At 37.6% G+C, this 12,423-nt stretch overlaps 1 protein-coding gene across 1 annotated transcript in view; it reads right to left on the bottom strand.

The window, feature by feature from the left end:
• The window catches only part of LOC122402801 (pleckstrin homology-like domain family B member 1), a 68,422-nt gene that overhangs the window by 15,305 nt on the left and 40,694 nt on the right, over nucleotides 1–12,423 (bottom strand). Inside the window, exons 5-10 of the mRNA XM_043405900.1 lie at nucleotides 10,979–11,882; nucleotides 9,690–10,063; nucleotides 9,069–9,219; nucleotides 8,601–8,826; nucleotides 7,687–7,852; nucleotides 162–291 (exon numbers count right to left, since the gene is read on the bottom strand). Coding sequence (XP_043261835.1) covers nucleotides 162–291; nucleotides 7,687–7,852; nucleotides 8,601–8,826; nucleotides 9,069–9,219; nucleotides 9,690–10,063; nucleotides 10,979–11,882 — 1,951 coding nt within the window. The remainder of the gene's footprint in view (nucleotides 1–161; nucleotides 292–7,686; nucleotides 7,853–8,600; nucleotides 8,827–9,068; nucleotides 9,220–9,689; nucleotides 10,064–10,978; nucleotides 11,883–12,423) is intronic.

Here is a 12,423-nt window from a genome sequence, read left to right as displayed (position 1 = left end):
ACGTATTATTTCTGTTACTGTATCTAACAATATTTAATTAATTTCCGCAATTTTAACTATTTTTATCTCGAAGTTCGAGACTCGAAAATGTTCTTCTGATACCTCAGGATCAGATATTCATTTTTCCAGTTAAAAAATTGAGAAACTCGTGATGTACTCACGTTATCATTTTGGAGCAAACTGTAGGAATTATTCGAAGGTCCTGGACTGGATGACGTGAGCTCAGAAAGCTTGCTAGGTGACAATTTCTCGCTGTTTGCGCCCTCTGCACCGTCGCTGCTTCCGCTGCCACTGAAAGTGCAACACCTTTAATCGAAACACAAAATTTTATAAAATTGTACCCCAAAATTCAAAGTGTCAACAAAGTTAAGAAACCTTAAAGTCGATTTATAAAATTTTATAAAATTTCATACCAAAATTCAAAGTTGTTAACACATTACCGACCGGATAGCCTATCAATCGACTGTTTTACCGGCCAACACTTACCGACCGATAGCGTATTAATTAACTGTTTTACCGACAAACGCTTACCGACCGATACCGGTAAAAAGTAACATTTTACTATTGCAAAGACGTGTATTTCTGTACTCTTTTTGAGCCAAATTATTCACTAGCAACACAACACAATTTTTAATAGGAAGATTAGGTTTTAAAACATTTATCAACGTTTCAAAATGTAATTACAGTTTACACAGGCAAGTGTTGATAAACCTAATATATAATTTACAGTTATCCAGGATGATACTACCACGATTTTGATAGTCAAGAAAGCTTATCAAAGCAACTGCTGTTTTGCTCAGCTATTGCAGTGGAAAATTTCACTTTCACGGGTTAAAAAATCAAAATTCTGACCCCGGGGGACGATATTCGTAGCTTCCACAGCAAAATCAATGCAAACAACCGAACGATGCTAGCTTGGAACTCTGTTCGACGCGATCCACGATCGTTCTCCACGATCTTTGGCTTCTAATACACCGAACTTGTCAGTTTTACGTAACCCACTCGTTTCGTGCACTTCGTACCGGTGAACTTTGCCCGTTTGGCGGAAAAAACGGTCGCCAGAAGGCACTTCTAGGCAGCGAGGATCGGCACTAACGGCGAGGCCATAGCCGCGGCCAGGTATTATTAAAACCTAACAAGTACAAAGTGAGTCGGTCGACCGGTTCGACGGTGCCACCAGCGTGGTATTTAATTCTTCTACAATGTTCAACGTACAGACCGACGACACTCTTTCCGATCCCGTTGCTATGGCAACGTTGTCCTTGACCCCCAAGAACGGGGTCATCTTTTCCAGGTTCGCTCCAGGTGCTCTTTTTGCACCGAGGAGGCCCGTGGAGATGCGGTCATTGTTGGGAGGTGGAAGGAAGAGACGTGCCCCGCCCCCGCGCCACGGGGGAACGCGGATAAGACGCGAACGGGGCACCAGAAACGATAAACAAAATAAGAAAAACCCCCATAATAATGGTCCCATTTTCAAACGACCATAACTCCTACAATAGTAAAGGTATCTCATCGAAATTTTTAGAGGGAGTAGAGCTCATTGGTACCTACAAAAAAGTATTAGACAACTTTTCTGTACAGCGTCAAACGAATTTATTAAAAATCGAAAACTTTAAGCAAAATCGACAGCGGATGCTTGAATTTCACAGCGAAAATAAAAATTTCGAATCGTTCTGGAAAAATTATTTTCAGTCGCAGGGCTCTATTATAGTCATTTTTGGTCATTATACATAATCACGGAATCGTACGCATTTTCGAGAAAAAAATTCGAGAATGTATGAAATTTTTCGACGAAATTTAAAAATTTCGAATCTTTTTGGAAAAATTATTTTCGGTTGCAGGGCTCTATTATAGTCATTTTTTGTCATTATACATATTCACGAAATCGTACGTGTTTTTGAGAAAAAAATTCGAGAATGTATGAAATTTTTTGACAAAATTAAGAAATTTCGAATCGTTCTGGAAAAATTATTTTCAGTCGCAGGGCTCTATTATAGTCATTTTTGGTCATTATACATATTCACGGAATCGTACGCATTTTCGAGAAAAAAATTCGAGAATGTATGAAATTTTTCGACGAAATTTAAAAATTTTGAATCGTTCTAAAAAAATTATTTTTGGTTGCAGGGGTCAGTTATAATCAATTTTTATTATTAGACATATCCTCGAAATCCTACTCATTTTCGAGAAAAAAATTCGAAAAGGTGTGAAAATTTCGGGGGGGAAAAAAAATTTCGAATCTTTTTGGAAAAATTATTTTCAGTCACAGGGCTTGAATATAGTCATTTTTTGTCATTATACATATTCACGAAATCGTACGCATTTTCGAGAAAAAAATTCGAGAATGTATGAAATTTTTCGACGAAATTCGAAAATTTCAAATCGTTCGGAAAAAATTATTTTCAGTTACAGGAGTCAATTACAATCATTTTTGGTCAATAAGCATACGCCTAAAATCCTACCCATTTCCTAGAAAAAAATTCGGGAAGGTATGAAATTTTTCGACGAAATTCAAAAATTTCGAATCGTTCGGAAAAAATTATTTTCAGTTACAGGAGTCGATTACAATCATTTTTGGTCAATAAGCATACCCCCGAATTCCTACGCGTTTTTGAGAAAAAAATTCCCTACCAAAAATATAAATTCTGGCCCAGAAATGTTACCCCGAAATTTCATGCGAATCTTTAAAACGTCATAACTTCTGAACGAATCGACCGATTTTAATGTTTGAAACGGCAAACAACGCGTATTTTAGCGGAGAATATGTAGAAATTCCAAAAATATTCGAAAACTTATTCCTTCGCTCCGAAAAATGAGAAAAACTCCATAAGAAAGATCCAATTTTCAAATAGCCATAACTTCTACAATAGCGAATATATTTCAATGAAACTTTTTTTCTGAAGTAGAGCTCATAGGTACCTACAAAAAAGTACTAAACAAAATTTCCGTAGGACGTCGAACAAATTTGTTAAAAATGAAAAACGAATTTTTAAGAAAAATCGACAAGGGGGTAGGGTGCATAAATAAAAAAAAATTTCAAATCTTTCTAGAAAAAATATTTTTAGTTATGGGGGTCCATTGTTATCATTTTCGGTGAATAGACATACCCCCAAAATCCTACGCATTTTCTAGAAAAAAATTCGAGAAGGTGCTGAAATTTTTCGGGGGGAAAAAAAAACTTCAAATCGTTCCAAAAAAATTATTGTCGGTTGCAGGGTTCGATTATAGTCAATTTTTGTCATTATACATACCCCCAAAATCCTACGCATTTTCGAGAAAAAAAATCAGGAAAATGCCTAAATTATTCGGCAAAAATAAAAAATTTCGAATCGTTCTGGAAAAATTATTGTCGGTTGCAGGGTTCGATTATAGTCATTTTTGGTCATTATAGATACCCCCAAAATCCTACGCATTTTCGAGAAAAAAATTCGAGAAAGTAACATTATAAAATTCATATAAAAAGTGAAACGAAACAATAAAATCAGTAAAAAAAAATTAAATTATTGATATTACTCTGAGTCGTAGTAATAATAGCAAATTTTGAAGATGACGAAATGTGGAAATATTTGTTATTATCATATTTAAACATTTAAATTAACGTAAAAAACTGTTAAAAATTGAGTTATAACATAGAAGCTCGATTAAAATTACCAGAATTAGAAATATTAGATAGATAGAGACTCACAAGCAGCGTGTGCAACACGCACGCGATCGTGATTCCAACGGACGATAGCAATTCTCGCAGATCCAGTCCTTGCTGCCAACGTAAACGCGATTGCTGGTGAGGAAAGTGACCAGATTGCACCCTTTCAGCCTAATTTCGTTCAAAATGGACGCGCCCACTTCCCTCGCGTTCATTCTCACGCATTATCGTCTCTTCAATCCACCCTTTCACTCGTCACGTGACATTGCAATGCTTCAAATTCTTCAATAAGTCCTCGAAGCTAATTTTTCCATTTCGTTTCTCCTCAGCATCGATCACACAGCGTTTCTCGCTAATATTTCTTTTTCTAGCGTTGGTACGCCTCTGCGATCGATTTCTAGCATTCGTTTTCACTTTTCGAAAATTGTATGAACAATAATGCTTTCACAGTTATTCAACTCTTTATATATTATATATTTTCAACTGTATCTTCCATTTTTATATTATATTATAACGTTTGGAATGATTTATTTATGCATTACATATCTAAATGTAGTTTTTGTTTTAATTAATTTGCAATTATTACGACGATTATACTACTGTATTTTTCTTTTAATTTTTTGGGGAATCGAACTCGAGACCTCGAGAATCGAAGACGAGTGTCTAAGTCACGCAGCCACGGAGGGCTCGATTATAATGTATTTATAAGTTAATGAACAATTCCCAGCTTCCCAGTTATTCACTTTTTATATATACTTTCACTGTTAAACGTTTGGAATCGGTTTGTTGAAAAATTCTTTTTCTTATTTATGCATATATATCTAAATGTAGTTTTTGATTTAATTTAATTTGCAATTATTACGACGATTATACTGTATTTATTAGTTAATGAACAATAATGCTTCCCAGTTATTCACTTTTTATATATACTTTCACTGTTAAACGTTTGGAACCGGTTTCTTAAAAATCTTTTATTTTTTTTTTTTTTTTTTTTTAAGTTCCGGGGGGGATCGAACTCGAGACCTCAAGAGTCAAAGACAGACGTCTAAGCCACGCAGCCACGGAGAACTCTGATTACACTGTATTTATACTTATGTATATCTTTATGTTGCACTTTCATTAGTCGAAGTAAAATATTTGGTGAGAGAATTTTTCAATAATTACTACGATCAATATTTATCAGTTATCTATTTTACTACGATTAATATTTATCAGTTGTCCATTTTGGTGCACCTCTATTAGATCTTGTGTCACGTTTCTGGAATATTCCATCGAAGATTTTTAATTGTCAACTTAATTATTAGATTCTAGTTTACGTATTTCGATGTCGAACAAATTCCATAGAATTCATAATTTATAGGTTATCTTCCCTTTCAATCATCCTTCGATTACTTCTTTCGTGTTCGACCGAAATTCTTCGCCGCGATCTGTTTTACCGACCGTCGATAAGTATCGAAACTTCGCCACTTTTACGAGTTCCAGCTATCAAATGAGTCGATCTTTGCATCGAAACGGTGCATCGAGGTTCCAGGAACACTGTTTAAATAGCACCAACGGTTTCCGCTCGTTCAACGCAATGGAAACTTCATTCCTATCGATCGTCACTTTACTTGCTCTTCCTCCGATATCAGCACAGAGTTCTTCGATAAACAGGAAACCCAGTTCGATTCGCGCAGGTTTATCTTATCGAACATGTAACTATCGATATTTTTCTTCCACGATTACGATTACTATCACTCTTGCCACGTTTCATTTGTTTCTTCCTCAGAATCACCATCTAAAGTTGTCCTTTTTGCTTTGAAGCTTCATCGAGGTTCGTGAATCTCATCGAATCTTCTGGCGTGACGAGATTTCAAATAATTCAGTTTCCATAGACGTTGTTCCAAGTGTTTACGCTGGTAGCATTTCCAGGTGATGGTGTTTCGACGATATCCTCAGCACACGACGGCATTTACGACTAAGCCAGGGGGTTATCTTATCGCGTGTATCGCGGCTTCGAATCCTCCGTCAGCTCTTTTCCCCGACTCCAGCGAGCCGTTTCATCGGCGAAACAACGTATCAACGACGCTGGGGCGTCGCGTAAAGTGGGCAAGCTGCAACTGATATCGTATCGCCTGATAACAACCCCCCTACTACACGATGGGACGTGTAACGGAGAGACGAACGAAGAGGGAAGCCGATAAAAAGCGTTTTATTGGCGGGCAGCGTGATCAACGCGATCTACCGATCGTGGACGCACGATTTCGAACGTTTCCTCGACGCTGAGCGCTGCGATCGACACTTTCTCGCTTCTGCCAAGACGAGAGACACCTTTTACTCTCTGTGGATTCCAGTTTCAGCGAAACTGGCCGATAAAATGAGAGGAGTCTACGCAACTAGTGCCAATGACGAGACTCTTCTCTGGGTTTCACAATACACGTTCCACTTAACGCGTCGAGAGACTTTTTACACTCGAGATGAGAAAAATTATTCTTCAGGGGCTATTCTAACGTGGAAGGTTGGAAAAATCGAGTTTTCTTTTCTAGTTTCATGTTTGAGTATATGTAGAAAGTCTGAAAATATTCGAAAAGCTGTTCCTTAACACCCGAAAAATGGTCCAATTTTCGAACGACCATAACTCCTACAATAGTAAAGCTATCTCGTTGAAACTTTTTTCTGAAGTAGAGCTCGTGGGCAGCTATAAAAAAGTATTCGACAACTTTTCTATAGGACGTGAAATAAACTTATGAAAAATGAAAAACTCATTTTCAAGAAAAATCGAGTGCTGAAATTTTTCGGCGAAAAAAAAAATTTCATATCGTTCTAAAAAAATTATTGTCGTTTGTAGGGGTCAATTACGATCACTTTTGGTCAATATATATACCCCCAAAATCCTACGCATTTTCGAGAAAAAAATTCAGTAAATAGACACATTTTTCGATGAAATAAAAAATTTCAAATCATTCTAAAAAAATTATTTCTAGTTTTAGAAGTCAATTACGATCATTTTTGGTTAATACATAAATCCCCGAAATCCTACGCATTTTCGAGAAAAAAATTCAATAATTAGACAAATTTTTCGATGAAATAAAAAATTTCAAATCGTTCTAAAAAAATTATTGTCGGTTGTAGGGGTCAATTACAATCACTTTTGGTCAATATATATACCCCCGAAATCCTACGCATTTTCGAGAAAAAAATTCTTTACCGAAAATGTAGTGTGAGGCTTCCCTGAAATTTCATGCGAATCTTTAAAATGTCATAACTTCTGAATGAATTGATGGATTTTAATGTTTAAAAAGGCAAACGACGCGTATTTTAATGGAGAATATGTAGAAATTCCAAAAATATTGAAAAAGTTGATCCTTGACCCCCGAAAAATGAGAAAAACCCCATAAAAATAACTCAATTTTCAAACAGCCATAACTCCTATAATAGTGAACACATTTCAATGAAACTTTTTTCTGAAGCAGTGTTCATAGGTACCTACAAAAAAGTATTAGACAATATTTCCGTGCAGCATTAAACAAATTTTTTAAAAATGAAAAACCAATTTCCAAGAAAAGTCAACAGAGGGTGTTTTTCAGCCAAATTAAAAAATTTCAAATCGTACTAAAAAAATTATTTCTAGTTGTAGAAGTCAATTACGATCATTTTTGGTCATTACACGTACCTCCGAAATCCCACGCATTTTTGAGAAAAAAATTCGAGAGGGTGTGAAATTTTTCGGTGAAATTAAAATTTTTCAAATCGTTCTAAAAAAATTATTTTCAATTGCAGGGGTCGATTACAATCGGTTTTGGTCATTAGACAAATCCTCGAAATCCTGCCCACTTTCTAGAAAAAAATTCGAGAAGGTGTGAAATTTTTCGACAAAATTAAAAAATTTCAAATCGTTCTAAAAAAAATTATTTTTAGTTGTAGATGTCAATTACAATCACTTCTGGTGAATACACATACCCTGGAAATCCTACGCATTTTCGAGAAAAAAAATTCAGTAAACGGACAAACTTTTCGATGAAATAAAAAATTTCAAATCATGTTCAAAAAACATGTGGGCTCACCTTTCGGTTGGTCCCGTTGAATAACTGGAAGACTCTTCCCCCGATTCGACACTGTTGAAAGAGGTGCAGTTCATCTTCCTTTCCTCCCACTGTGACCTAACTTCGTCTTGCACCCTTCGTTTCAATTCTTCCACTCTTCGTCTCTCTTCCGAAATTACTTGACTACCTGCAACACAAACATGGTAAAATTCTCAATAAGATTAGCGCCAGAACAATTGAAGAAACTTTAATAATGAAATTATAATATAATATAATAATATAATAGTGCAAGAAGCAGAGAACCTACTGTACAATACAGGAATTGTAGATAGAGACCAGTATTTCAATTATTTTAACACTTTACCGACCGATAGCCTATTAATCGACTGTTTTACCGACCAACGCTTACCGACCGATAGCGTATTAATCAACTTCTTTACCGACCAACGCTTACCGACTGATAGCCTATTAATCAACTGTTTTATCGGTCGGTAAAGTGTTAATTTTCATTACAAACACGTACTTCTATCTTAACCCTATAAAAATCACAGAAAGGGGAGAAATTTCTTCTAATTTAAATTAATACCCCATCTTTTTATATTTATTTATCAATATATGCAAGAAAATTGCAATTAGCTTTCATATATTTTGAAGGTAGAAGGCAGGTAACTTGAAAGCTAGATTAAACCATAGAGCTCGCTATCTAAAATGTTTGGAAGACCATATGGCCACCAGCACATTGATTTATTTAATCTTTTGCGTAGGTCAGAGGATCCACGCAAGCATTTTAACACTTTACCGACCGGTAAGCGTTGGTCGGTAAAGAAGTTGATTAATACGCTATCGGTCGGTAAGCGTTGGCCGGTAAAACAGTCGATTAATAGGCTATCGGTCGGTAATGTGTTAAAATTCCTAATACTCAGGGTATTACCTACCTTGTTTTGCTAAATGAAGCTGTCGATTTCTCTCAATTTCCTTGAGGGACTCGATAGTCTTCCTTCCCAAGCTGCCCTGATTGTTCACGATTGGCGAGTCAGTGGTGACCCTGGAGATCCTGTCGAAGTCCTCCCTGCTCGGTGATCGTTTCTCCTCGGTGTTCTCCCGTGAATTTTGCGCCAATTTCGTCAGTTCGTCGTTTATCGCTCTAACTCGGTTTCGTCCCTGACAAATTAAAAATCCAAAAATATCAATAAATTAGAAAACACTACTCTAAAATACCATGTGGTCCAAATAAGACGTTACCAAGTTGTTTTCTCAGAAACCAATGAAGATATCGACTCAATTCTTTCTAGGTGGAAAAGAGGATTTTAGATTTATTTTTTGTTATTCGGAAGCTCTTGTCAAATTGAATTTTATTGGACCACGTGGTATACACTGTACGCTGTGATTAGAAGTTTACTGACTTCTTCCAACCGCTTCAAATGCGCCAGTTTCTGTCTCTCCAGACTTCTCGCATCCTTGGTCGCTGTGCACTTAGCCTCAGATCTTTGCGACTCTAAATGACCTAACCTAGCCTTCCTGGTTTCTATCTTGGTCGTCAACTCGCTCAAGTATCTAGAAACCATATTTTGCACACGTTGAATACGCTGAAGTTTCTTCAAAATTGTAGATATTAATATTACAAAAATTTCACAGATAATAATTGGATATTGATGTATCGTAGGTTAAACGATTAAGTAAAACTTTAGGCGTATATAACAAGAATAAAACTATAAAAAATTATAATTTTTCCTCGATGATGAAGGCTATACTTCACATGCAATAGTGATAGTTATATGACAGTGATAACAAATTAAAAATTTTACTGATTTGTGTAATTTTCATCGTACACCTTAATATCTCATTATAAAGCGAAACATAAGAACAAAATGGATGCCAATTTTCCCCCGAGGGCTTTCAAATGCAACAAGATCCATTGGAGCATTTTGTAACAAAATTTTAGATAATATCTCTCATTGATTCAGCCTGTAAATACTTTCATTTCGAACTGACACGATTCTTCTTCAAGAAACAGTGTGATTTACCTTTGTAATTCTTCTCTGGTCGCCAGTTTGCTAGCTTCTTCTTCGAGATGATGGAACTCCAGGTCTTCGAACGCCTTTCTTTCAGACTCCAAGACATCTTGCTGCGCCACAAGTTTCTCAGTGATATTTTGCTGCGATGCTTCGTCCATGCAGTTCGCCAACTCTTCTTCCAACCGACCGCAAACCTGCTGAGCTCTCTGAACTCTCAACTTGGCATCCGCTTGCAAGTTCGCTTGCATCGTGTTGTCCTCCGCCATTTGTCTCTCCAGCTCGTTGATCCGCATTTGTATCTTTATCTTTTCACCCTCGTCCTGACTGAGCTTCAACGATTCCGACTCGTACTCCGCTGACAACAGCGCCTTCTCTAATTCGAGCTGGAGACGAAAACACACATTTAAACTTGTCAGATAACCTCACTTTTCTGACAACTTTTTTGACACAAATGAGCTATCTTCTCTTACACGCCTGTTTTACATGCTTTAAGATTATTTTTTTAGGAAACAAGGAAATTGCATCGTTTCTACTTGGAAACGTTCGATGGACTGGCATCACGACGACTTAACGCGAAATGTAAAAAAGCAAACAAACATAACCTCGAAGACAAACTTGGAATCAACTTGTATCAGTTATTTCGCGATTAAAAATAAAAATAACCTCAAATCTCTTCGTTTGCAAACAAGTTTTGCAACAGTTTTATTAATGTAAAATTTCCAAAGTAGAAAAGAAAAACTTTTTTGCAAGACTCTTGCGAAGAAAATTATGTGAAACATGAGCCTAGTTAACTGAATATAATGATTGATTTTGAGTTGCGCAGCGAAGAAACATTGAATGTTCTTCGAAGAACTATTTTATGCAAAAATTCTAGAATCGTGAGCATTCTTGACTTTACGTGAGCTTATCGAAATCATATCCAAGCATATTTGATTATTCAAACAAACTTGGTTACGTATTCCGACTTAACGATAGCGTTACATTTGAATAATCAAGATTGATTCGATTTAAACGATACAACCTAAGCTTAACTTGGCTCGTACTCTCAAATACTTGGACGTATCTAGTTTATGCATCATTCGGTGTCGTTTAGCTTTCTCTCACAACATTTTCTTGCGTATTTAACCATTTTAGAGACACAGTTTATACAGTTTTCCCCCCAGTTACATCGGGACACTTTGTACCACGATTATCTTTGATCTATTAACTGAATTTGACTTGTCTTAACCTCCAATCTACACAAAGCTGATCGAACACACCTGTTCTCCAAAAGTCATCGCTGTAATAAAGAAACTAACCTCTCTGCTGATTTCTTCTTCCTGAATCTCTATATCTGCCACGCTCCTCTTCAAAGCGTCCATGTTTCCCAGGATATGGACCTTCTCGTTCTGCAGGAACTCAATGTACTTCCTCCTGTCCTCCTCCTCGAGCTCCTTCCTCTCTTTATCAGCCTTTGCTTCGTTCGATTTCGCGTTATCCTTCTCAGAATTGTTTTTCTTGGGAATCATGCAGATCTCTTTGGACTTGGAGAGCATAGAGAGCTGCTCGATAGCCTCCAAGAGGTCGTCGTTCGATATCGCCAGCTTGTTCTCTATCATCTCGCACGAGTTCGATAGCTGGCCATTCTTCTTTGGCATGGAATGATTCTGATTATTTACCACGACGTTCTCGTAAAGACTGACGTTCCCTATCTCGTACGTTCGAGTGTTGTTCGGCTGGGAGTTGATCCTCGTTCCATTCAACTGGATCGTCCCGTACATGGACGTCTCCTTCGAGTCGTTTGCTTGAGCGTAGCTGCCTACATTGTTGTTCAACAACGAGCTGTCGATCGTCGCGTTCTCGTAGCTAGAGACACGAGCCTGCGAGATCGAGCCGGAGAAGCTATGGTCCCCGTTGCCAAGAACGTTTGGCCACTTCGTCGACTGATTGTTGTTCGGTGTGGTCGACTGAGGATGATCCTGCGCGTTCATCGTTTGGTACTCCACCTGGCTGGTCTGATTCCTACGATTGCTAGGCGAGTTACCGTTTTGGAAGACTATTTTCGAGTTTTGCACGCACACGTTCTCGTAGGACGCTGAGTTCGACTGTCTCGTCCCGTCGAAGGAGAAATGAGGCTGCGTTTTCGATGGACTCTTCGGGCTGTCGAAAGGAGAACTGTAGCCTAGTCTCTTCTCGCGTGGAAGTGAGCCGTTCGTTTTTATTCTGTTGGAAGATAGCGAGAATTCATTGTAATGTTTCAAATTGGAAACACGGGTATTGGAGAATGAGACTTGCAAGCTACTTGCAAGCTAGGGGTATTGTAGGGGAGTGGGACGTAGTGGACGATGCCCGTGGTTTGGATCGTGTGTGAGAGTGGGAGGTTGCGAGAAGGGGCATGAGTTGTATGGTTAAAAGACTAGAGCGATTAGCATTTGGTTATTATTCTAGTTTAGGCATATTAGTTGATTATCCTACAGTATCATTGTGGTGGATCGGCTAGTTACGGTTCTGGGTGATCGCAGCGCCACGCGGCGGCGAGCGAGAGAGTTAGAGCGTGGCTAGTGAGTCGAGGAATCCCCACGATGCGATTCTTTCTTTGTAATTCACATATACTTATAATAAACTATTCACTAAGCAAACCACGACTGGGTTATTCAGACAAATCATAACCTCATTTCCACCATTGGTTAGGTTCTTGTTTAGGGGCGTGGTTTCTGAGAGATTTACCCATTAATGTCCAAGAAACTAAGAAGATGATTCCCTT

This window comes from Colletes gigas, unplaced genomic scaffold, assembly GCF_013123115.1.
Source record: "Colletes gigas isolate AHSC1104 unplaced genomic scaffold, ASM1312311v1 Colletes_gigas_Sc00040, whole genome shotgun sequence".
NCBI lineage: Eukaryota > Metazoa > Arthropoda > Insecta > Hymenoptera > Colletidae > Colletes > Colletes gigas.
Note: the sequence above shows the minus strand (reverse complement) of the source record. Positions and strands in the feature narration are given on the sequence as shown.